The sequence below is a fragment of the Heliangelus exortis genome, chromosome 11 (assembly GCF_036169615.1).
Source record: "Heliangelus exortis chromosome 11, bHelExo1.hap1, whole genome shotgun sequence".
Classification (NCBI taxonomy): domain Eukaryota; kingdom Metazoa; phylum Chordata; class Aves; order Apodiformes; family Trochilidae; genus Heliangelus; species Heliangelus exortis.
Genome location: NC_092432.1, coordinates 1,557,377 through 1,581,719, shown reverse-complemented (window position 1 = coordinate 1,581,719; position 24,343 = coordinate 1,557,377). Strand labels below are relative to the sequence as shown.

The following is a 24,343-nucleotide window of genomic DNA, read 5'->3' as shown; positions in this document are numbered from 1 at the left end:
TGCAATTAAATGGAGTGCAGAACATCTTAAAAACCAGAACTTAAAACTACTCAGGAGAGGTAACAGAGAAATATTGGTTAGAAACCAATATTACACCAGATCCTGTTTGAAACAGATGGCTTCAGAAGGTAAAGAAGCTTTTTGTGTTTTGCAAAGGTTTTGGTTTTCAAATATAGTTCTGTAGTAGCAAAACATTGGTGTATATTTACAAATCCTCTTCTTTTGGAATAATGGGGGAGAAAAGTGCTGCACAGGGAGGGCCCTTGGAGTCAGAGGTGTCTGGCAGTTTTGCTGGAGTTAACATGAATTCTGTAGCTCTCTGGATGTGTTCTGTTTTCTCTGGAGCTGGAGAAAAGCATTGAGATGATATTTGTGGTTTTAGGAACTGGTTTTTTCTTTAGTATTGACCTTTTGTCTGAATACTTGTAACATCTAAGAATTGCAGCTGCCTGTGCTGGGCCTTCCCCTTGCAAATTGAAATTAATGGGATAGTAAATCCTTGATAAATACCAGTGATACATTTTTGGTTTTAAATGGAGCTTTGACAATTGTAGCTGGGTTTTTCTCTGGATACTGGGTTATTTTGCCAGTACTAATCACCAAGTATTGGAAGCTCTAAGAAGCCTTCTATGGCAAACATGCTAAAAATATCATGTAAACTACATCCCATGGATGTGGACATTTTGGTCAGGGTGATTTTGCTGAAGTAGTTGTAATGTAAAAGCAAGTCCTTCACTCTGAAGTTTCACTTCATTCCCAAGTCTCTCTTCTGGGTGAAGATCTTTGTGAAAATTAGAAATGGAGGAAGCTCCCCTTGGAGAGAAGGGCTTTGTGGTTCCTTCATGGTGGATCAGGCTGCTCACCCAGCTGAGGAAAAGGCAGTCACAGGTTTGAACACTACCCTGACCCTCTGCTAGCAGCAGATTTGCTCAGCATGGGGAGGCTGATGCCAAGGCCAACTTTTTTCTGATCTTTAGAGTTTTAAAACAAAAGAACAACAATCAACAGGCTTGAAAACCAAGTCTCAGCCCTTTGGTTGACCTCCTAACTACCACTGTGTGCACTGGTGCTGGAATTCTGAGGATTTGTTTAGCTCTCCTGCTTCCACTCCTCTGTATCATGGCAGCTATGCCACTCTGCAAGCAGGAATGAACTAGATTTTATAGCCTGCTTCCTGCACTCCTTAATTAACTGTAAAATCCATTATTGAGAGACACAAAGCAAATCTCATCCCTACATCACCACTCCTGGCCCCAGGGAGCAAGTGACCAGGGCTGGAAATTGATCCTGTTCTCTCCATGGCAGAATTGCCATGAGCTCAACCTCACTGGCTGCCTTCTTGTGTTCATACCAGTGCTCAGGAGAGGGAAACAAATGAATCAGAACATTAAGAGTCTGTTTTAAAACTGACAGAATGAAAAAGGCTCCAGGAAACTTGTTTGGTGGTGGTTTTGCCCTTATACTTCTGTGACTCCTTTTTGTCTACTAGAACTTTGAAGAGTAACTCATTTCTTTGCCTTACATCCTCACTGTCCTTGCAGGACATCTGGTTTGTTACAGAGAAACCTGGGCACTTTCTGGAACTGTGTGTTTGGGTTGAGAAAGCACTGAGGAACTCACAGAAGGGGATTTTTCTTGTCCACTTCCAGGGGCTCCCCCATCTCCTTTTTCCATCATCGTGTCCCCATCCAAATATTGGAATAAGGACATAAATCCTTGTGAAGGAGGCATTTTGAAGGAGAATATTCTGGCTTTCCAGTCTGGGAAATCAAAATTTTTTTATTTCCAAATCCCAAACAGAATACTCTGAAAAGACTGGGACCTAAATAAGATGAAATCTTGATGTGAAGATGATTTTCTTCTTGATAAAATTATTATTTGTTTAGGCAGTCTGTTGCACTGGATGCCTCTTGTACTATTTCTGCATGATGTTCATCCCTCTCTGTCTCAGCCTCAGTGCAGCTTTTCAAAATAATGGGTTATTTTCAAAATAATGGGGTTATTCTGCAGGCCATGCACAGGAAATATTGTAGAAAATATTCTTGAGGTTTCACCTGCCATGGCTGATGTTTTTAGTTGAAATTTAACCTGTCATCAACAGCTTGTTCAGCTGTTGATTTTTTTTTTAAATTTTTTAAATTTTTTTAGGAGAAATTTAAAAATCCTGCTGCACTTTAAAGCTCAGCAAAAACAACACTGTCTCCTTGACAGTATATACAGCTCTCAGAACTACTGAGTAGTGGAAACCTATACCCCAATACCCCCAGTAATTTAATGTGATCAGTGAAAGCATTTGTAAATCAAACTGTTTTATTCTCAGGGAATCACTTAAAATACTGAGGAACTGTATGGTGAAATACATCCCCTGCTATAGGGTTTTTTTTCTTCATTTTTGTATTGATTTTTTAGGAGCTGTAGAGTTAAACCATGCCAGAAGTGTTGCTGAGATGAATCACTATTATCCAAAGGCCACCATCCTCTCTGCCTACTGACAGAAGGATAATTCCACATGGATCAAATAAATACAGATGTGGAGTAATTAGTTCTATTCCCAGAGAGCCCATTTCCACCACACTAAAGATGTGCACGATTATGGAGCCTCACCCCAACAGCTTTTATCAATTTAAACTGCTAAGCTACAGGATAGGTCATAACCCAGCCTGCTATTAATAATGTATTTATTGTGTGCAACATTATAAATTAGGTTCATGGAATAGAAAAGAGCACCTTTTAACAAGAATAATGTTATCTTTATACAGAAGCATCACATGTGCCTAGCCACTCAGCTCAAGTACAGTCCCAAGACCATCAAAAAAATAAAAATTCTTAGCCAGAGCAGAGATGCCTACATTATAGGAGGGGTTCCCCACAAAGATGATTTAGCAGTGGCAGACATGCTGAATGTGCCTGTGTTGGGCTCAGTGCCAGAAGTTGCTCATCTCTACAGTACCAAGTCTGGAAGTAAAGAAATTTTTGCCAGTGCTTGTGTGCCAACCCCTCCTGGAGAATCTGACATCTACAACCACGAGCAGGTAAGGAGGAGGTGGCTTGGGATGTGTCAATAAACAGCTGCCTGTTTTCACCTGATGAAAATTTGAATCCATTATGTGTAAGGTTGTGTCTTTTTGGGTTCTTTCTGACCAGTTAAATGCAATTTGCATCCTGGTCAGGGAGTAATAAATTGTTCTGATATTTTTCATGTTTTCTTGAGGGTACAGGAGAGTGGTTTTTGCTGTCATTTCAAACAGTTTGTGGTGTTGCTCCATGGATGGAGTCCTGGCCCCAGTGAGGTTAACAGGAGTTTGACCAGTGACTGAAAACTCTACAGGGAGTTCTGGGAAATGAAGTTGATGAAGGAAAAAATGTCTTCCACATAGGAAGTCACCATATTTAGATCACTAGGTACATCTGCAACTAGAGTTTTACATTGCTAAATTCACCTTTCTTTGCACAACCAGTAGGAAGAGAAGAAAATATTATGAAACTGGAAATACAAGGCACAGGAGTTTTCTCTACATTGTTACAGTTTGCAATTTTCTTCTGCATTCTCTGCCTCACTATTTCACTCTATAAGCTGATTTTCTAATTTGCAGTGATATGTCCTGTTATCATCTGTACTATTTTTTTTTTTTATGGTCGTGCTGTGTTTCCTGCAGGAAAAAAATCAGTGCCATGGTTTGGAGGTATTGCTACTTTTTAGGCTTTTCACATTACTTTTTTATTAATCACTTTTAACACTGCAAACAACTTAAGCTGCACAAATACATTGCAATTTCTGTAGCAGATGAAACAAGTGCATGATCAATGACCTGAAAAACAACTGTTTGATTTACTGTTAAATTATTTATGTGAACATAATACTTTTTGATTCATACTCCAGTGTCATGGAAGTTCTACTTCTGTTGTTTGCTAGTATGAAATATTGACATTTTAGGTTAAATAATCAAAGCAAGGTGACACTATCTTAAAGCACAATTCAATTCTCACTTAAAAATAGCACATAATTCTTTATGATTGGTACAGTCCTTACAATAATATTGATCCTTTTCATTACTGTAGGGGAGTCATCAAGAAAAACACATTTATGCCAGCCTCAGAAGCCACAAATAGTGGCATCTGGAACACATGTAATTGTATTTTAGGTCAGTGTTAAAAAAAATACTAGAAGTCCCCAAAATTATTATGGAAAAATGTAGAAGGCTCTAGCCAGAGCAACAAGATCTGGTACCACTTTTACCAGGTTCAAAGGCATTTGCAGTTTTGAAGAAGCTAATTGCATGCATCCTACACCAGCTGGATACAAGGCATTTTAAAGCCATTTAAGTCTGTGTACATACCCAAATAAATAATTAGCATTTTTCTAAAGCCTGCCTGCTAACTCCTTCCTACATTTATAACCACATAATGTACTCTCCAGTAGGAAGATTTCACAGATGTTTCAGCTGATGTTGGAATCCGGCACCGTTATTTCTCAGATTTTGCAGTGTAGTCCAGCCCATGTTCTTCCCTGTCACAAATATTTATTGAGCTTTACTGATTTATTGAGCTTTACAAATTCCTAACTGGACACAAGAATTTGGACAGGGGAATTCCTCTGACCACCAAAAGTCACTGCTTGGTAGTCCAGAGAGGATGAAGGCCACAGGTTGATCATCAAAAATCGGTCAAGGTTGATTTTGCTGAGTACCCCATAAGAAGCAAAATCCATAGTTAGAAAATTAAATTTAAGTCCAAATATTTGAGGACTGGGAGTGTTAATGCAAGGAACAGTATTGTCATAGTGCAAGATCTCTTTTTGCTCCCCAGATGATCAGGGCTCTCAGCCAGCTCATCATTGACCACCTGGATGTCAAGCGTTGGGTGTTCAAGGTGAACGAGGACTCTGGAGGAAATGGCACTGCCTACTGTGACATCCTGGCACACCTGAAGTGCTACCAGTGGGTTCAAAAGGAACATCAGAGATACAGCCCTGAGATCGGGAGCCAGAAGTGGGCCCATGTAAGTAAGGAAGGAGCTGGGGATCTTATTTGTTGTCGTTGGCTTCTTAGTAGTCCACTGGACTTCTTCCTCACTGTATTTTCTCTGAGTTTTCACTCTCAGACATTGGTAAAAAAAAGTTGATAGTGCAGACTCTGTGGTTTGTATACAGTAGCAGTCATTCACATAAAAATATTCCAAAATATGTGGCATCCAAGTATGGAGTAATTGTGTGCTTTACCACTTCATTCCAATGCAAAAATGTGCAAATTTTACATAGTCCTTTTTATCCTGCACATAGGAATGAAAGTTTAGAGGCAGCAGAGATGTTGGAAATATTGGCATGGAAGTTTTGGACTAACACAGTAGAACAATACTTACCAATTTGAAGCAACATACAAACTGATTAGTTTTTAATCTGGCTTTCTAAGGGTTGTTTTTTCTGTGTATTTTCCCTCACTAATAACTTTTAAACCTATTGGCTATTTTCACCTGTCAAGACAGAACACTTGAGGTCTCAGAGATCATTAATTAGACTCCTGCATGTTTCATTACAGGAGATTTTTAGGTGAGGAGTGAGATCCTATGAATACTTAGGGAAACAGTATAGCAAGAACTCAGGCACTAATAAATTCCTAAGAATCCACATGATTGAGAGAGGCTGTAGGATGATACATTTCAGCTGCAGAAAAATCCATATGAAGCTAGATTTCACTCCTTCTGGCACTTGGAGAACTATTTGTAGTTTAAATATTCATTGTATTTAAATGTGTTAATTTCAATAAGCATTTGATATTTCTGAATATTGTGCCAAATTCATTCCTAATGTAATGGTTTTAAAGCCAGAAGGAATGTATCCAGAAAGAATTGTTTAATTTACATAAACTACTCATTACAGCTCTTTTGCTTTTTTTTTTTTTTTTAATTCAATCAAAACTGTTTTGAAATTTTTGTTTGATTGAATTATATTGTAGATTAAAATTTCAAATGGTGCTGATTACAGTTCTGTTGCCTTTGACAACTACACAATCATTCCACATTATAAAAGAGAGCTTCTCACATGAAGCTGAAGGGATAATTTCTCTGATCTGCTCAAGATCCTTCACTCTGCACCAGTTGAGCAGCCTGGAGCAGAGAGCTGGAGAACCACTGAGCCTGCTGGGGTGGGAAGCAAACAAGAAATCCAGACCTTACTCCCACCTTCTAAGGCCATGGGGCAGAAGACAAGCTCCACCAAGACCAGTTCTTTACTGGTGTAAATTCCTTTATGCATATAAATTCATAAGTGGCAGTACCTAGTGCTAGTGTTCCTGCTGCTGTGCTTTTTTAGTTCTTTTGTGACTCTGCCTCAAGGACCTGGTGATATCTCTTTTTCATGTTGCATTTACACTGAGCTTCAGTGCAGCCAGGAATCCACCCTGCAGAACCCCTTAGACCTCAACGTTGGTTGGAAGTTGGAGAATTTATACAGAATAATCACAAATGTGATTTAATTTCCTAGAGTGGGCAGGAGAGGCTTCATAAAACCAGAGCAGTGTTCAAGGGGGCTGTGGCAAAGCATGAAACTTGGTGCTACTTTTTAATATCTTGGCTGAATTGTGTTCACATATTTCTGAGTTTTGCCCTGGAGCTTCAGTGCAGCCAGGAATCCACCCTGCAGAAGCCCTTAAAGCTCAACATTGGTTAGAAGTTGGAGACTTTATACAGAATAATCACAAATGTGATTTAATTTCCTAGAGTGGGCAGGAGAGGCTTCATAAAACCAGAGCAGTGTTTAAGGGGGCTGTGGCAAAGCATGAAACTTGGTGCTGTTTTTTAATGTCTTAGCTGATATTTGTGTTCACATATTTCTGAGTTTTGCCCTTTTTTGTAGAAGGGGAGACCTTATTTTTATATATAATGAATTGCAGGCTCCACTGAGTATTACCATTGAGAGCAGAGGATTAAAATCATCCTTTGTTAAGGAATAGCATTGTAATAGCACACATTTGAACATCAGAGCAGTAGTTTATGAGCACAGACATGCTTTAATGTCCTCTTCCAGTTTGTAAACCTGTTTCTTTTGATAATGAAGACATTGTGTCATTGGCATAAGCTGCCACATACAAAACCTATGCTGGCAAGTTATTAAAAAAATTCAGCTTCTTGATGAAAGACTATCCTGCAGGCTAGGAGTACACTGAAAAGGTTCTCCATTCTGGTAGAATTATTAGAAATGAGAATATGACTGTAAGCACTAAATTATGTTAATACTTCCAAATAGCATCATTTGCATAGCATTTTAAGACAACATACCCAGATTTTTCTCATTGGTATGTAGTAGGCAAGAGATTAAAAATAATGGAGTTTGTGAGTTTGAACTGTGTAAAAATCCATTCCATGGAAAAATTGGACTGATTTTAGATTCCTCATTTCAAACAGAACACTGGGCAAAGGAAAATGCAGGACAGGATTATTTTATTACCTTCTTAACTTAATGCAGCATCTGAGTTACCTGAACAATTATTTTGCATCTCCATAAAGGACAGAAGTCACAAAATATCCTGAATTTCTCTGTAAGGTCTTCACCCTACTACTCATGGCTGAAACCTGTGGGCAAATAAAAAAAAATTGATCCTGAGGCCCAGATTCTAATGATATTCAATATCAAGGTGACTGTTGCTAATTTTAGTAATGTTCTCCAGTGTGAAAAAGAGTTATCAGGACCTGGCCCCAGCTTGCTGCAAAAAGATCAGAAAATCCTGAGACACTTCAGCTGTATCTTGCAATGTGAATGCCTCTTAGAGTGAGCAGATAAATTCAGATTTTTAACTTCTCAACCAATGCACATAAGGGAAATGTTCTCTGTGAAATGCTCATATCCTACAGCAGGATTTTTCCAACCTCTTTTCTTTACCATTTCCAGCTCCAGTTTGTCTGTGGGTAGCAAAAAAATGGGGTTCAGCTGCTCCTAGAATTAGTAAAAAACCACTGGGAATATTCCACCAGGGCCTGTTGGGAATAGCTGGAGATCTCCACACCAGTTAGTAATGGGTGGTATGGCAAAAAATGCTGAGAAACTGGGTCTCTCACTCCAGTTGAAGCCCAGCAGTTCAGTTTTGGGGCAATCTTGCTTGTCTGGAGCCTTTCTGGGAGAGTGTACAATGTAAATATAAATGCAAGGAACTGAACTGCTCAGGGTATAACACCTGAAGTCTGCTGAAGGGGTAATTAAACAAGGGGTTATTAAACAAGGAGTATTTGCTGCTGAGTGTTACTGTACACACAGTTGCAGGCATGGTGATTTTTCTCAGCCTGAAGAGGGCCAGAAACTGAGAGGCACACAGAAAATGCATTTATGGCATTTTGACAGGCTTTACAATTCCTTCTAACTGATATTGTTGGCCTGACAACATGATGTTTAATAGGAAAAACAAACAAACAACAACCCCAAGGGCTTAAAAAAATGAGATTATAAAGCAGTACAGCTGCAGGTTGGTTCCTAGTCTTGAGCAGTGGCTGTCAGCAATATATCCTAAATAATTCCAATAAATAAACAGTCCCTAGTGCTGCTTTTTGGTTTATTAAAACCTCTGATGTTTCAGGTGATTCTCAGATCTGAAGTTAAAAAAAAAAAAAAGCATGCTAATTGTATCCCTGGGTTATATTAGAGCCCTGATACCCATTCCAAAGCCTTGCAATAATCAGATATGCAAGCTGTTGGTTTGTATGTCCTATTGATTTAATATGCTTCTAATCAGTACATAAAGCTATAGGCCTGCAGTGTTAATTTTTCATATGCTTACAAAGTACCCTTTGATTTTCTGTCACGCGTTAATTACAGCGTTTTGCCATTAAATAGGAAGCTTTGTGTAAACTAATTACTAGGTAATCATTGTCTACTGCAAGCGTGCTGTTTGTACCTTTTATTTTATTCTAAAAATGCAGAGATCTCGCAGTCTGGAACCACTATACCTTCCAGCCATTAGCTCTCACTAATTCATAGCATTATTGTGTTAAGATTGTAGGAGTTGTAATTGTTGTGGTATCAGTGCTGTTAATTACCGGAGTAAACAGTTGAAATGGTGCCAAGGTCTATTGTACAAGGCAGAGGAAAGGAGGTTTAAATGTTACTTCCACCATCTGGGGACTGGAGTAGAGGCAAATGCTAGAAAACAGCAGTGAGGCAATATCAGAACTTCAGCTCCAGGGTTTGAGGGCCATATGGATCCAGAATATTTTGAATCAATTGAATTTAAGTGCCAGTTTGCAGCAATAACAGTGTGGAAGGAGAGGAGGAAGCAAGAGCACTAAAGAAATCTGAAATCCTTTAATGTGAGCACAGCCAATAAAACGCCTGCTTGGATTATTTTAAAAATGTTGGGTTTGCTAAAATCTGAAAAGTAACACCCAGGCAGCTCGAAGAATAAAAGAAGTTTAAGTGGGGGGTGGGTGCTGAAACGCAATGCAGGTTTTTGTCTGAATATTCCTTTCCCTTTGCAGCTCAGCAGTTGAGGTAAAATTCCTGGGAAGTGGCTGTGGATTATCTGGCTGACATCTTTATTCTCTTTGAAGCCTTTCTTTGGAAATTCTGTAGAATTCTTTCTTTAGAGAGACAAGTCAGGAAGGAGGGGAAGTGGCACTGAAACGGAGAAAAATCAACTAAGAAAATATTATTGATCCGGGGGCAGCCAAATTTGTGCATGTGCAGAGCTCTAATTAACATCCAGAAAAGATGATTTGACTGTTATTCCTTTCATTTAATATCCCAGTGCCCTAAATTTATAGATGCTGCTATTTGAAATAAACACATGGGTTTGTTTGGGAGAGAGCTTTTTGAGGACTGCTACAATTTTATTACATGTTCTTTCCTCTCAAGGTAGAGGAGTGGAATCCAGATCCCTGGGCATCCACATTTGTGCATGTGCAGAGCTCTAATTAACATCCAGAAAAGATGCATTCAACTATTACTCCTATCATTTAACATCCCAGGGTCCTAAATTTACAGATTCTATTTGAAATAAGCACATGGGTTTGTTTGGGAGAGAGCTTTTTGAGGACTGCTACAGTTTTATTACATTTTCTTTCCTCTCAAGGTAGAGGAGTGGAATCCAAATCCCTGAATTAACATCCAGAAAAGATGCATTCGAAATTTCTCCTATTATTTTGTAAAAAGAATTAACATCCCAGTGCCCTAAATTTACAGATGGTATTTGGAATAAACACATGAGTTTGTTTGGGGGAGACCTTTTTGAGGACTGCTAGAAAATTTTATTACATGTTCTTTCCTCTCAAGGTAGACGTGGGGAATCCAGATCCCTGGGCATCCAAATTTGTGCATGTGTAGAGCTCTAATTAACATCCAGAAAAGATAATTTGACTATTATTCCTTTCATTTAACATCCCAGTGTTCTAAATTTACAGATTCTATTTGAAATGAACACATGGGTTTGTTTGGGAGAGAGCTTTTTGAGGACTGCTACAGTTTTATTACATTTTCTTTCCTCTCAAGGTAGAGGAGTGGAATCCAAATCCCTGAATTAACATCCAGAAAAGATGCAGTCGAAATTTCTCCTATTATTTTGTAAAAAGAATTAACATCCCAGTGCCCTAAATTTACAGATGGTATTTGGAATAAACACATGGGTTTGTTTGGGAGAGAGCTTTTGAGGACTGCTACACTTTTATTACATTTTCTTTCCTCTCAAGGTAGAGGAGTGGAATCCAAATCCCTGAATTAACATCCAGAAAAGATGCAGTCGAAATTTCTCCTATTATTTTGTAAAAAGAATTAACATCCCAGTGCCCTAAATTTACAGATGGTATTTGGAATAAACACATGGGTTTGTTTGGGAGAGAGCTTTTGAGGACTGCTACAGTTTTATTACATGTTCTTTCCTCTCAAGGTAGACGTGGGGAATCCAGATCCCTGGGCATCCAAATTTGTGCATGTGTAGAGTTCTAATTAACATCCAGAAAAGATGCATTCAAAATTTCTCCTATAAATTTGTAAGGAGGATTAACATCCCAGTGTCCTAAATTTACAGACTCTATTTGAAATAAACACATGGGTTTGTTTGGGAGAGAGCTTTTTGAGGACTGCTACAGTTTTATTACATTTTCTTTCCTCTCAAGGTAGAGGAGTGGAATCCAAATCCCTGAATTAACATCCAGAAAAGATGCATTCAAAATTTCTCCTATTATTTTGTAAAAAGAATTAACATCCCAGTGTCCTAAATTTACAGATGCTATTTGAAATGAACACGAGTTTGTTTGAGAGAGAGCTTTTTGAAGACTGCTAGAAAATTTTATTACATGTTCTTTCCTCTCAAGGTAGACGTGGGGAATCCAAATCCCTGGGCATCCAAATTTGTGCATGTGCAGAGCTCTAATTAACATCCAGAAAAGATAATTTGACTATTATTCCTATCATTTAACATCCCAGTGCCCTAAATTTACAGATTCTATTTGAAATGAACACATGGGTCTGTTTGGGAGAGAGCTTTTTGAAGACTGCTAGAAAATTTTATTACATGTTCTTTCCTCTCAAGGTAGACGTGGGGAATCCAGATCCCTGGGCATCCACATTTGTGCATGTGTAGAGCTCTAATTAACATCCAGAAAAGATAATTTGACTATTACTCCTATCATTTAACATCCCAGGGTCCTAAATTTACAGATTCTATTTGAAATGAACACATGGGTCTGTTTGGGGGAGAGCTTTTTGAGGACTGCTACAATTTTATTACGTTTTCTTTCCTCTAAAGGTAGAGGAGTGGAATCCAAATCCCTGAATTAACATCCAGAAAAGATGCATTCAAAATTTCTCCTATTATTTTGTAAAAAGAATTAACATCCCAGTGTCCTAAATTTACAGATTGTATTTGAAATGAACACATGGGTCTGTTTGGGAGAGAGCTTTTTGAGGACTGCTCTTACATTTGACATAATATTACATATTTTATTACTGTATTACATTTTCTTTCCTTTCAAGGTAGACGTGGGGAACCTTGAAAAACGAAGGCTGCAGCCTGACAAAAGCTTTTATGCCTAAAACAGCCATGCACATGGAGGGTTTGTGGTTTTTTGGTTGTTTTTTTGGAGTAAGGAAGCAAACTATTCAATGAGATTGTTCTAACCTCGAACGAGCATGCTGTGCATAAACATCCAGAATTTCTTGCCACCCTCACAGAGCTTTCCAGCTCGTTATTAAGCCTGATTTTTGGAGCAGTGATTTTCTGTTTGGTTTCTCCTGCCCAGATTATTGTTTTCCGAGATGCCAAACAAGGATCCGGCAGCAGATTGCTGCTGCCAGCTCAGGAGCGTGGAAAGGGAACAGAAAGGATCTCTCTTGCTAAACAATCCTGGTTTATTTATTTTTTATTGGGCTGTTAGCAGATGTTGAAGTAGTTCAGGGCACAATGTAAACGTGCTTTACGGGGTGAGTAGCAAAGCAGACAATGAACCAAGCAATCGGGAGGGGATTTTTTTTTTGGACTAGGTCAGTGGGTTTTGTTTGGGTTTGGGGTGCTTGGTTTTTTTTGTTTTTTTTTTTTTTGGTTCGTTTTTTTTCTTTGTGTGCATGTAGTCGAATTAAAGAAGTGCTTGATCTTTCTATATTGAAACCCTCAGCGCCAGAAGAGAAACCCGTGGCCCCATGTGGTGTGAAAAAAAGGAACAGCAGTTGAAGTGCTGGGAAGTTGAAAGAGAACTAACCTTCGTGTTCTTGTCGTCAAGGAAAGTGCCTGCTTTGTGCTTTTGTATTGAAGCCTAACATATGTGCCTCGGTTCGACAAAAAAGCCTCTTGAGTCAGAGCATCCCTGGTCCTGTGTGCTGATCCAAAGCGGGGGCCGTGCTGCTAATGAGAGCCGGGCTCTCAGGAAGGAGGCAGCAGATAAAACCCCAGAAGTGGAGAATTCTCTGCACTCTTTTTTTTATTTTTTTCACCATTCAACTTAATGCAAGTCGCAGCCCCGGTGAATCGCCTGCCATCCAGCTGAAATGGGCCATTAGCCATCAGGGAAAATTGTCTTTGCTACTTTCAGCAGATGGAGCAAATATTTTACAAAGCAATTTTACATACGAAAAACATTTGTGTTACTTGGTAATGATGGCTGGTTTAGATGATGCTCCCCTTTCCTGCTTTTCCAGCTCGTGGAGGGCAAAATTGGCACGTTTTAAAAATTAAAATTTTGCAGCTCGCAATTAAACGCCTGGGTTTTTTGGTTTTTGTTTTTTTTTTTTAAAGCAGGTTGCAAACTTTTAAGTAGGTGAGGGCATTCGGCGTGGCATTTGCAAAAACGTTTCCATTTTTATAAATCCTCCCGAATTGTTTTGGCCAGCAGGTTCTGGCCAGCAGGGACCTGGCTGGATTAGAAAAACAAAAAAGAAAAGCACGAAAAAACAAACCACAGGAAAAAAAAAAACAAACCACCAAACAACAGAAAACAAACAAAAAAAAAAAAAGGAAAAAAAAAAAAAGGAAAAAAAAGGGGGGGAAAAAAAAGGAAAAAAACCCAACCAACCAATAAAAAACCCTAACGCATCAAATCACTGTAATTTGAAAAATAGGAAATAATGGAAATTACCTGGGCAGTCACTGGGCTCTTCGAATTCTTCTGTGTTTGCTGCTGGTTCTGAGAGCATCAGCATCAGCTGGGCTGGCCCAGTTGGTGCCGAGGCAGCTGGAACTGGTGCTCAGAGCACCACTGGTGGCAGAGTGAAGGATGCACCCACTCTTTTAAGCCCTAGGAATTGTCCTGGTGGCAGTGAAGTGGCAGAAATTCCCACAGCTTCCTTGACTCCAGCAGAGCTGTGGCAGTTTCCACTGCTGAGGATCTTTGGGGTGATTTTATTCCTCTCTGGCCCACTCAGCTTTACTTATGGGAAGCTGCTTTCTTCACTCTGTTTCCTTGCAAGGACTAAATAATTTGCTTTCCATCTGATTTTTAGCTAAAAAAAAAAAAAAGCCCTAGGTCTTTTCTCATGCATTCTGCTCTGCAGCTTCTTTCTGTCCCCGGGTCTTTCTTCCTATTTCTAAGCCTATTTCTCCTTTCTGTTTATTTCCTTATCTTCTCAACAGGCTTTTCTTTGCAGATTGATCTAGCTCAGGTAGATTTCCTACCAGTGCCTTCAACATATGCTGCATTTGGTGCTAATTCTTTGTTGGAACTGCCATTCTGAGAAAGCTTTTTGAGATTCAGCTTGCAGGAGGGTAAGAAACTATTTTGCATTTACAGTGGAAAAAGTGGATTTTTTTTTTTTATTTTTTTTTTTTTAATTATTATTCCTTGTTATAAAAAGGTGGAAAAGAGCTGTGGGTAGAGAGAAAGATTTCTACATGATGGAAAGAGTGTTTGGGCTGCTCCTTTTTTACTGGTACTAAGAAAAAACCAGGTGAAACATTTCAGCCAATTATTCCTCTTTCCATTGAGTCCATGGTTCTGAATGGGTTTGGGCCACACCAAGAGCTAAAAAATTGGTAAGATCTGCTGGAGCTACCTTCCAATTTAAATGAAATTACCCTCCCCAGCACTGAGCCTTTTAAAAGCTTTTGACTTCCTGAGTGAATGCTGGATCCAGGTTTGAATTTGCCCACTAAAACTCCCTGTAATCAGGATTATTGCCTTTTTTTTTGAGTTTACAGTTGCAAAAAAACCTTCCAAGTAGAATTCCAGGTGCTGCTCCTTAAAAAGCAGTTACCTGACTCTATGAGCACCTTGCTTATCCAGGCACTACTTGTTAAAAGCACTGGTGTGTTGGGTTGGATCTCAAGGTTGTGTTTTCAGATTTTCTTGAATTAATTATTTCTTCACAAGCCCTACAAGCAGTGAGCCTTTCAAAAGCTTTGACTTCCTGAGTGAATGCTGGATCCAGGCTTGAATTTGCCCACTAAAACTCCCTGCAATCAGGATTATTGCCTTTTTTTGAGTTTATAGTTGCAGAAAAACCTTCCAAGTAGAATTCCAGGTGCTGATCCCTAAAAAGCAGTTGCCTGACTCCCTTCTGTGAGCACCTTGCTTGAGCACTACTTGTTAAAAGCACTGGTGTGTTGGGTTGGATCTCAAGGTTGTGTTTTCAGATTTTCTTGAATTAATTATTTCTTCACAAGCTCTACAAGAACTGATCCTTTTAAAAGCTTTGACTTCCTGAGTGAATGCTGGATCCAGGCTTGAATTTGCCCACTAAAACTCCCTGTAATCAGGATTATTGCCTTTTTTTTGAGTTTATAGTTGCAAAAAAACCTTCCAAGTAGAATTCCTAAAAAGCAGTTGCCTGACTCCCTTCTATGAGCACCTTGCTTGAGCACTACTTGTTAAAAGCGCTGGTTGTGTTGGGTTGGATCTCAAGGTTGTGTTTTCAGATTTTCTTGAATTAATTATTTTTTCACAAGCCCTACAAGCACTGAGCCTTTTAAAAGCTTTGACTTCCTGAGTGAATGCTGGATCCAGGCTTGAATTTGCCCACTAAAACTCCCTGTAATCAGGATTATTGCCTTTTTTTTGAGTTTACAGTTGCAAAAAAACCTTCCAAGTAGAATTCCTAAAAAGCAGTTGCCTGACTCCCTTCTATGAGCACCTTGCTTGAGCACTACTTGTTAAAAGCACTGGTGTGTTGGGTTGGATCTCAAGGTTGTGTTTTCAGATTTTCTTGAATTAATTATTTCTTCACAAGCCCTACAAGCACTGAGCCTTTTAAAAGCTTTGACTTCCTGAGTGAATGCTGGATCCAGGCTTGAGTTTGCCCACTAAAACTCCCTGTAATCAGGATTATTGCCTTTTTTTGAGTTTATAGTTGCAAAAAAACCTTCCAAGTAGAATTCCAGGTGCTGATCCTTAAAAAGCAGTTACCTGACTCTATGAGCACCTTGCTTGAGCACTACTTGTTAAAAGCACTGGTGTGTTGGGTTGGATCTCAAGGTTGTGTTTTCAGATTTTCTTGAATTAATTATTTCTTCACAAGCTCTACAAGAACTGAGCCTTTTAAAAGCTTTGACTTCCTGAGTGAATGCTGGATCCAGGCTTGAGTTTGCCCACTAAAACTCCCTGTAATCAGGATTATTGCCTTTTTTTTGAGTTTACAGTTGCAAAAAAACCTTCCAAGTAGAATTCCTAAAAAGCTTGGGTTGGATCTCAAGATTGTGCTTTTAGATTTTCTTGAATTAATTATTTCTTCACAAGCCCTACAGTCACCTTTCTGTCCCCAAACCTTCAGCTGGGTTTGATGCACACATCCTTAACCACCAGCCAGTCCTGAGGATGCTTTGAACTTCAAGATGCTCCTGAGCTGGGCCCTGGGCACCCACATTCCCCTGACAGATGTTTTGTGTCCATCCTGTGCTCATGTCCTCTCCAGATGTTATTTGACCTCATTTCAGCACATTTCAGTACCACAACAGCTTTTCTTCTCTGATGCCCAGCACAGGAGCAGAGAGTAGTTACTACCATGTGTAGAGGAGGTGTAAGATAGAGGTTCTGTCTCACCAACAGCCTCCACCTGTGGGCCAGGTAAGAGTGGCTGGCATGACACCTCAGAATTTGGGATTTCTCCTTGCTTTTGCACCAGCTTGATGGACCTTTCTTCACAGCCATGTGTGAGCCTCAAAACAAAGTCCATCTGAAAGAAGATGCTCTTTGCACATTGCTCAGAATGGTTGTGATGGAAAATTGTGTCCCAGTTGAAAAGAACTTTAATTTTTACTTAAGTTTGGCCACAGCACTCTCAGATGCTTCTTACCTCCATGTGAGGTGGGGACAGCAATTGTCTCCCTCTCATGCATCAACAGCCCAGACAACAAGTTCCTTTCCTGAAGTCCCAGGCAGGCTGTTTTTAGGAACAGCATCTCTCTAGGTCTCCTCTATGCAAAATTAATACCCAAATCCATCCTCCTTCCCCTCATCCTGCTAGAAAAATGACAGCTGAGTTAGAATTTGTATTTTTGGTTACATCCCATCCTGCACTTTGTGGCAAAGCCCATTTCTTCAAACTCACTGGTCTGGAAAAAAAGCTTCTATATAAGGTTTTATCATCTACCTCCAGAGCTTGAGATAATATGATTGGGGCTCAGGCCACTGCCAGGATCAGAGGAAGGTTGGTCATCTTCTGGAGCATGGGATGCTGAAGAAAGGATGTAAAACTGAAGGAAAGAGACCCAGGGGAAGCAGGCAAATGCTTCTGAAGCAGCAAGAAAAGCAGCCTGAAGCAATAGAGTCAGGGTCCTTGCACTTTATATTCTTGTGTACTTCTGGGACATTTTTGCACAGTAAAAGTAACACAGTTGGTTTCTGTATTTAATGGGGTTGTTTTGTGGGTGTGATAATACAGTAAAGAATTTGAAACCAGGAAAAAACTGGTTTATCTCCTATGAGTCACCCAATTCTGCCCAAGATAGAGGCACAAATACTCTTGTGAATTTACACTAGAGACTGGAGTGTGGAAAAAAATATCTGCTTTAGAAATGCTTTTGCTTCATTATTCCTCTCTCTTTTTTCTTTTCTTTAATAACTAAAGGGTGTTTGGTTTGATGTAACAGCTTAAACATAGAATCAGTCAAACTATTCCTGGCATATGTGACTATTTCAATATGCTCAGTTTCCAGATACAAACAATGTAGAAGTAATCGACTGCTGGTATTGATCCCTAAGCAGTTACCAAGTGCTTAGCATTTGCAGTTGCCAGATCAAATTATTGATATCAATTATAATGAAATAGATGCTATACTGAAGGGGGAGGCTTTGTCTTTCAGAGAGGAACAGTTTTCAATGGGAGTGAAGAGTAGTAAGGAGAAAAATTAAAAAAGGCTTCCTGACTGTGGGTAAACAGTAACCACATTTTTTTTTTTTCTTTTTCTTTTTCTTTTTTTTTTTTTTTTGCCTGTTGGAGGCCTGGTTTTTAATCACCCCACAAGCAGTTTTCATTTCTGTAGTAAAATTGCTTGTGGTTCTATTTAATTTGTTTCTGCAGGAGCCAGCTTTGGTGAAGATCTCCCAGGAGCTGCCAGGCCTTTTAGCACAGCACGTACAGCCAGTCAATGAGAAACGATTCCCTACATGGGAAAAATTCCTCCAAACATTTCTCAGTCAAGGTAAATAAGACTGCAAAGTCCCTGTTAAATGTTAGAAGGAGTAATTATACCATATTGTATGCCATATTCTTGTTAATTTTGGGCCCATTTAAATATTTCTCTCCTTTTGTTTCTCCATTGCACTTCAGATGTTCATTTACCAATGAATTATGGGCAACTATTCTATCACTCATATGTCCTACCCAAGAATTTAAAATATATTAATCCTAGATTAGTTTTTTTATATGATTCTGAATCAATAAGCAGCAACTCCTTCATCCTGTGACTCTGTACTGGGGGTTGTCACTTCTTCCAAAGGCCTTTAGGGAACGTCAGCACCTGAGAGTTTGCATGAAGGCAAAAATGAGAATATTTCATCTTTGTTGGGTTTTGGTGAGCAGACATCTATGAGACTCCCTTTTCCCTCCCAAAAGGCCATGAAGGGATCTGTATGCAACCTCTGGATGCTCCATACATCATTTTAAAGCCAAATGGGTTCATAACATTTAGCTTAGAGGAAAGCTGAGCTTTTCTCCCCAGTTTTTGCCTTCCAGGCAGCTGGTGACACCACAGAGGAGCAGTAAGGTGGTGCCACCTTGTCCCTTGCAGTGCTTTGGCACCAGACTCTTTGTTAGCTCATTGCTGGGCTCTTTGCTGCCCTCCAACCAAAGGATGATGAACAAATTCCAATCCAAGAGCTGGACAGTTTTGTTTGCCTGGTGCCAAGTCCTCAGTGGGGCTTCTTGCATTAAACCCTCTCCTGGCATCTTTGGATCCAAATTGTTCAGAACCCTGCTGGCCAGGAGCTCAGAGGTGAGCCCAGGTTTGTCTGTGAGAGGCTGTGCAGATAAAACCTTTGTCTGAGCATTGCACACCAGTGTATTTGTGAATGGACTTTGCACAAATATGTAAAAATCCTGTGTTTGTATGCTGAATTTTGGACAGAAACAATGCAGCCTGTGTGGTTGGGTAGTAAATTTCTGTGATGATTCTGCTCTGCTGAATTTATTTTTATTCTATTTTATTTATTTTTATTATTTAAAATAAATACAGGTTTTATACATTCCTTTATCTGTGGAAGAGACAAGGGGGATTCAAGGCTTTGCAAGTGTATTTTTGCAAATTAATGCCAATTAACATATATAAAACCAACTTTTATGACATATTAGTTCATCCTAAATGAACTATGGTCTTAATTAAAGAGGCAATTCCAGCATGCCAAGCAGTTTTCTTTGGGATTTTCCTAATGGAAAACCAAGTTATCATCTCCAAGCCTTCCCATCTGCACACCAGATTCCTCACATGAATACCAAAAGGCAGAGAGCTCATCTCAGGCCATGCTATGGATGGGAATCTCCAAGGTTCAGTTCACAGTAGGAAATTCCTCTTTTCTGAGGTTCCAACCCTGCATTTCCACCACTCCTCTGCAGCAGGGCTGTAGGACAAGGGGGTTGCACTAGGTGACTTTTTGAGGTCCCTTCCAACCCCAGTTATTCTGTGATTTGCTCAGAGTTCCCAAGAGCACGTTTCTCCTCTCAGATATGTGATATATGCAGTTTGGAGCTGCATCTGCAGCCCAAAAATCCACTGGCTATACTTAGAATCATAGAATCATAGAATCATAGAATTGGCTGGGTTGGAAGGGACCTCAGAGCTCACCAAGTCCAACCCTTGCTCCACTCCCCCCGTGGTTCCCAGCCCATGGCACTGAGTGCCACATCCAGGCTCTTTGGAAATATCTCCAGGGATGGAGAATCCACCCCTTCCCTGGGCAGCCCATTCCAATGCCTGAGCACCCTCTCCAGAAAGAAATTCTTTCTCATGGCCAACCTAAACCTCCCCTGGCACAACCTGAGACCTCTTGTGCCCTCTTGTCTTGCTGAGAGTTGCCTGGGAAAAGAGCCCAACCCCCCCCTGGCTCCAACCTCCTTTCAGGGAGTTGGAGAGAGTGATGAGGTCTCCCCTGAGCCTCCTCTTCTTCAGGCTGAACAGCCCCAGCTCTCTCAGCCTCTCTTCATAGGGCCTGTGCTCAAGTCCCTTCCCAGCCTCCTTGCTCTTCTCTGGACCTGCTCCAGCACCTCAAGCTCCTTCCTGAGCTGAGGGGCCCAGAACTGGACACAGGACTCAAGCTGTGGCCTCCCCAGGGCTGAGCACAGGGGCAGAATCCCTTCCCTGGACCTGCTGGCCACGCTCTTCCTGAGCCAGCCCAGGATGCCATTGGCCTTCTTGGCCACCTGGGCACACTGCTGCCTCCTCTTCAGCTTCCTGGCAATCCAGACTCCCAGCTCCCTTTCTGCCACTCTGTGCCCAGCCTGGAGCTCCCCAGGGGGTTGTTGTGGCACTTGATGGTGCTCTGGGAGGTGAGAGCTTTTCTCTTCTAAGAAATTAATGGTTTTTAGCTGTGCTGCTCAGGTTACATTGATTATTTTATCTCCATAGCTGTTCTCCCTGCAGTGGCTGAACAACAGGAGCTGGAGGGTTTCACTCTGTGCCCTCAGAAGAGCCCCCAGTGGGAATTTGCTTAACAGCTGATTTCATTTCTTCCCAGGTGGTGTGATAGAAGCCTTCCCACCCTCAGACACTGTCACCAACCTTACAGTGGATTTGCTGATAGAGCCAACAGGAGAGATCAAAATCCTCTCCTCTGGAGACCAGCTCCATGCTGATGGGCCTTTGAGATCCTCTGGCACTACCATCCCACAACATTCTGTGGAGCCAGCACTTCTCACCTCACTCTGCTTCAAAATTGGGGAAACCTGTAAAGCTAAAGGGGTGCTTGGATACTTCTCAGTTGATTTTGTGACTTTCATCCATCCTCAAACACTGGAGCAGCAGGTGAGTGAGGCAGGTAGGTTCCCTGAGACCAAGAAATGTCTGCTGGCCTACTTGATTGCAACAAATAGCAGAAGAAAGCTTTGTCCTTTGGAGGAAACTTCATTTCTGAGCCCTGAGGCATTTAGAGGGAAGTGAAGCATGGTTCAGGAGGTTGTGGTTTGCAGTGTTTGCAGGCTACAAGGGTTCCAGGGTGGTGCCTGTAGGAGGATCTGACTCCTCCTTGGTTCTTTGCTCTCATCTAACACTTATAGGATTTGCTCCTGAGAGAAAGGGAGATGGAGCCTTTCTCTTCCCCTTTGTTCCATGGTTGTTCAAAGAGTAGCATGAAATTTAGACCTGATCTGCCAGATGGACCCAGGGAACCTTTTTTTCGTTGGCTGAGTGATAAGAAAATAATGTTTTCATTTTTAAATAAGTGCATTCTACATTATGCTGGTAATTACAGACATTGGTCTTGCAGCCATATGATTATTAGATGATTTCAGTTTCAGAATGCTCTGAATATCTTGTATTATGCTCTGCAAAAATAACCCCAGGGATTATTGTACTTTTTTTGGCATCACTCGGTGTCTGTCAGAATGCAGATGGGAGATTTGAGGATGGATCCAAGGAAGAGGGGATATTGACAGTTTCTTATAGCAAACAGAATGGGAGTGATAAACAATTTGGATTACATCCCAAATGTGTAGTGCCTGAGAGCAGAGCAGTGCAAAGCACCACTCAGCTCCCATCCTGCAGCCCGAGGCCCCGTGCTGCTTCCTGCTGCAGTGCAGATGTGCACACACTTCCTGGGTGCCTTCCTTGCTTTAGAGGACTTAAAAACATTTAAACAGCAGATCCAGGTACTGTGTGATGCATTATAAATTCAGTTTTATAGAGTAGCTGATAGTGTCAGACCTGAAAACATCCCAGTGTGAACACATCAGCTGCCAGCACCAGTCGTGGGAATGTGGGAAGGGTTTGGACTGAAGAAATATATCAATTAAAAAAATGTTTTTTCAATAATATTAATACCTTGAATTACCTAGAAAGGAAAATGCTGCAAGGAAGCCAGTGCAGTTTTGGAATGCTGTGTGACTTCCATCAGGCACAACTGAGGGACTGAATAAATGCTTTCTCATGGAATCCTCCCAGGAGAGTCTTTTGTGGAGATGAGTAATGGGGTCTTTTAAAAAGGTAAAATCAGAAGCACTCAAGTGACCCCAGTCCTCCCTGCTGGAGCTTGCCAGCCTATCAGCAAAACCTTGTAGTCAGCTGTATCAGAACTTGTGGCAATATAAAAAGGAATCTAATAAATCAGGGCAGCAGAAGGGTGGTGACTCCAGAATCTGCTGTTGTAGATGGATGGCAGGCAGGCAGGCAGAGGAGAGGTGGCCACTGTCCCTTTTAATGTGTAACTGAACAAAATCAAGTAAAATCTGGGTGAAGAGACTGAGTTTTCAGTGTTCTGGGAGTGGCCTTGTGTTTGAAGACTAAAGAAAATGACAATTTTTAGAGACCATAAAATCCTTTTTGTTAAGTCATGAACAATACTGGTGAGCTTACTGGGTACTACTGTACAAACTCAAGATTAACATAGGGATACAGGTGCAAATTTAAAATCTCAGCCCCAAATCTCAAAGATTTCTTGTCTTTGTGGTCTGAGTGGATTTTGAGAAGATGGGGTGGCCACATGCCCTCAAATCCCTTCTGGGCAGAAATCCCAGCTTGTATGGTGTGAGTCAAGGCTGGAAACACAGGGCTTGGATGGACAACCAAAGAGTTTTCCAATTGCTTCCCTCAAGCCAGAAGTTTGCCAAATGCTTCCTAGATTATTAAGATTGTGACATTTCCTGGCATAAACAAATATGTTTTAAATCCATGGGTGTTTCTTTTGGCCTCCTACTCCTCTCTTTTCAAACTTGGCTTTCTTCCCCTCTTTCCAGTTGACTCTTCCTTAACATTTCCTTTGTTTGTCAGCATGTACAACAACTTTAACATTATTTAAGCACAGGTTTTAAAATTTAACTGGATGTAGAGGCAATTAATGATGCCATCTGTCTTGTGAGAGAGAGATTACACAAAAGATTGTGCTCCTAGAAGCCCTATTTTTTTTTTTTTTTTTCAAACAAGAAATCCTATTAGACTCTTGGAACATTTGCTGACTAATTTCAGAAGTGCCCACTTCAGTGCAGTAGCTGAAAGGCTCAGATTCATCTCTTTGAAGTACAATATACTTAGGCATTCTTTCAAAGTTCTATTTTCCAGAAAATATCGAGTGATACATGATATTTCCAGTGAAACTAAAAATTAAATATATCATTGAACATCTGTTACCAATACAGCCTGAGTATTTAAATACTTAAAAATCCCTGAAACCTTCATAAAGTTACATGGTACATAAATACAAACTCGTTAGGAAATGTGAAGGGCCAAATAAGTAAAAACATCTTCCTGCCTTTGCAGACTGAGCAGCTGTGTGCTGCAGTTGTGTCTTCACTTGAACCTCCCCAGTGCACTTGTGCAAAAGGGACTTGGGAGCACAAAAGCAACGTGTGCACTTGGGCTTTCAGAGCTTTTAAAAGAGCTTTTAAAAAGCTCTGAGAGCTTTTAAAAATCTGCATGTCAGGAGCATAATCTGATTTCTTCTATAACCAGTGGGACATTGCTGCTTTTCTAAGATTGCTGCTGTTTGGAGCTTGTAGCACAGAGACTCTGGGTGGTGGATAAGGAGCCAGGCTCAAACAATTTAGCAGGAAAGCCAGAGTGGATGAAGAAATGGGGAAAGCAATCTCTGAGCTCTGTGCCCATCACAGACTTGGTGGTGTCTTCACTCTCTTGCAGTTCTTGCAGCCTGCACTGACCAAAAGGTGACAAGAGGGATGCAGTCCCCAGGCATGGAGGAGCTGGGGGATGCTGTAGCCTTTCTCTTCCCCTTTGTTCCTACCCAGCACCCAAACCTTTCCCAGCTGTAGGTGGTATCATCCTCCAGCTACACAGAGCTTTTCCTTAAATTATGATAGAACTGGAGGGGGTTGTGGTTTGCAGTGTTGTTTACAGGCTACAAGGGTTCCAGGGTGGTGCCTGTAGGAGGATCTGACTCCTCCTTGGTTCTTTGCTCTCATCTAACACTTACAGGATTTGCTCCTGAGAGAAAGGGAGATGGAGCCTTTCTCTTCCCCTTTGTTCCTACCCAGCACCCAAATCTTTCCCAGCTGTAGGTGGTATCATCCTCCATTTACACAGAGATTTTCCTTAAGTTATGATAGAACTAGAGGAGGTTGTGGTTTGCAACCAGCAGTGTTGTTGGCAGGGTACAGGGGTACAGGGTGGTGCCTGTAGGAGGATCTGACTCCTCTTTGGTTGTCTTTGCTCTCATCATTACAGATCCTATGAGGAGAGGCTGAGGGAGCTGGGGGTGTTGAGGCTGGAGAAGAGGAGGCTCAGGGGAGACCTCATCACTCTCTCCAACTCCCTGAAAGGAGGTTGGAGCCAGGGGGGGGTTGGGC

General features: G+C 40.8%; 1 protein-coding gene across 2 annotated transcripts in view; it reads left to right on the top strand.

Moving 5' to 3' along the window:
* IQCH (IQ motif containing H) overlaps nucleotides 1–24,343 on the top strand; it is a 67,667-nt gene that overhangs the window by 29,183 nt on the left and 14,141 nt on the right. For both annotated transcript variants that reach the window (XM_071754123.1, XM_071754122.1), the window contains 4 exons: nucleotides 2,760–3,032; nucleotides 4,807–4,998; nucleotides 17,921–18,041; nucleotides 20,569–20,855. In XM_071754123.1, the coding sequence (XP_071610224.1) occupies nucleotides 2,760–3,032; nucleotides 4,807–4,998; nucleotides 17,921–18,041; nucleotides 20,569–20,855 (873 nt within the window). The remainder of the gene's footprint in view (nucleotides 1–2,759; nucleotides 3,033–4,806; nucleotides 4,999–17,920; nucleotides 18,042–20,568; nucleotides 20,856–24,343) is intronic.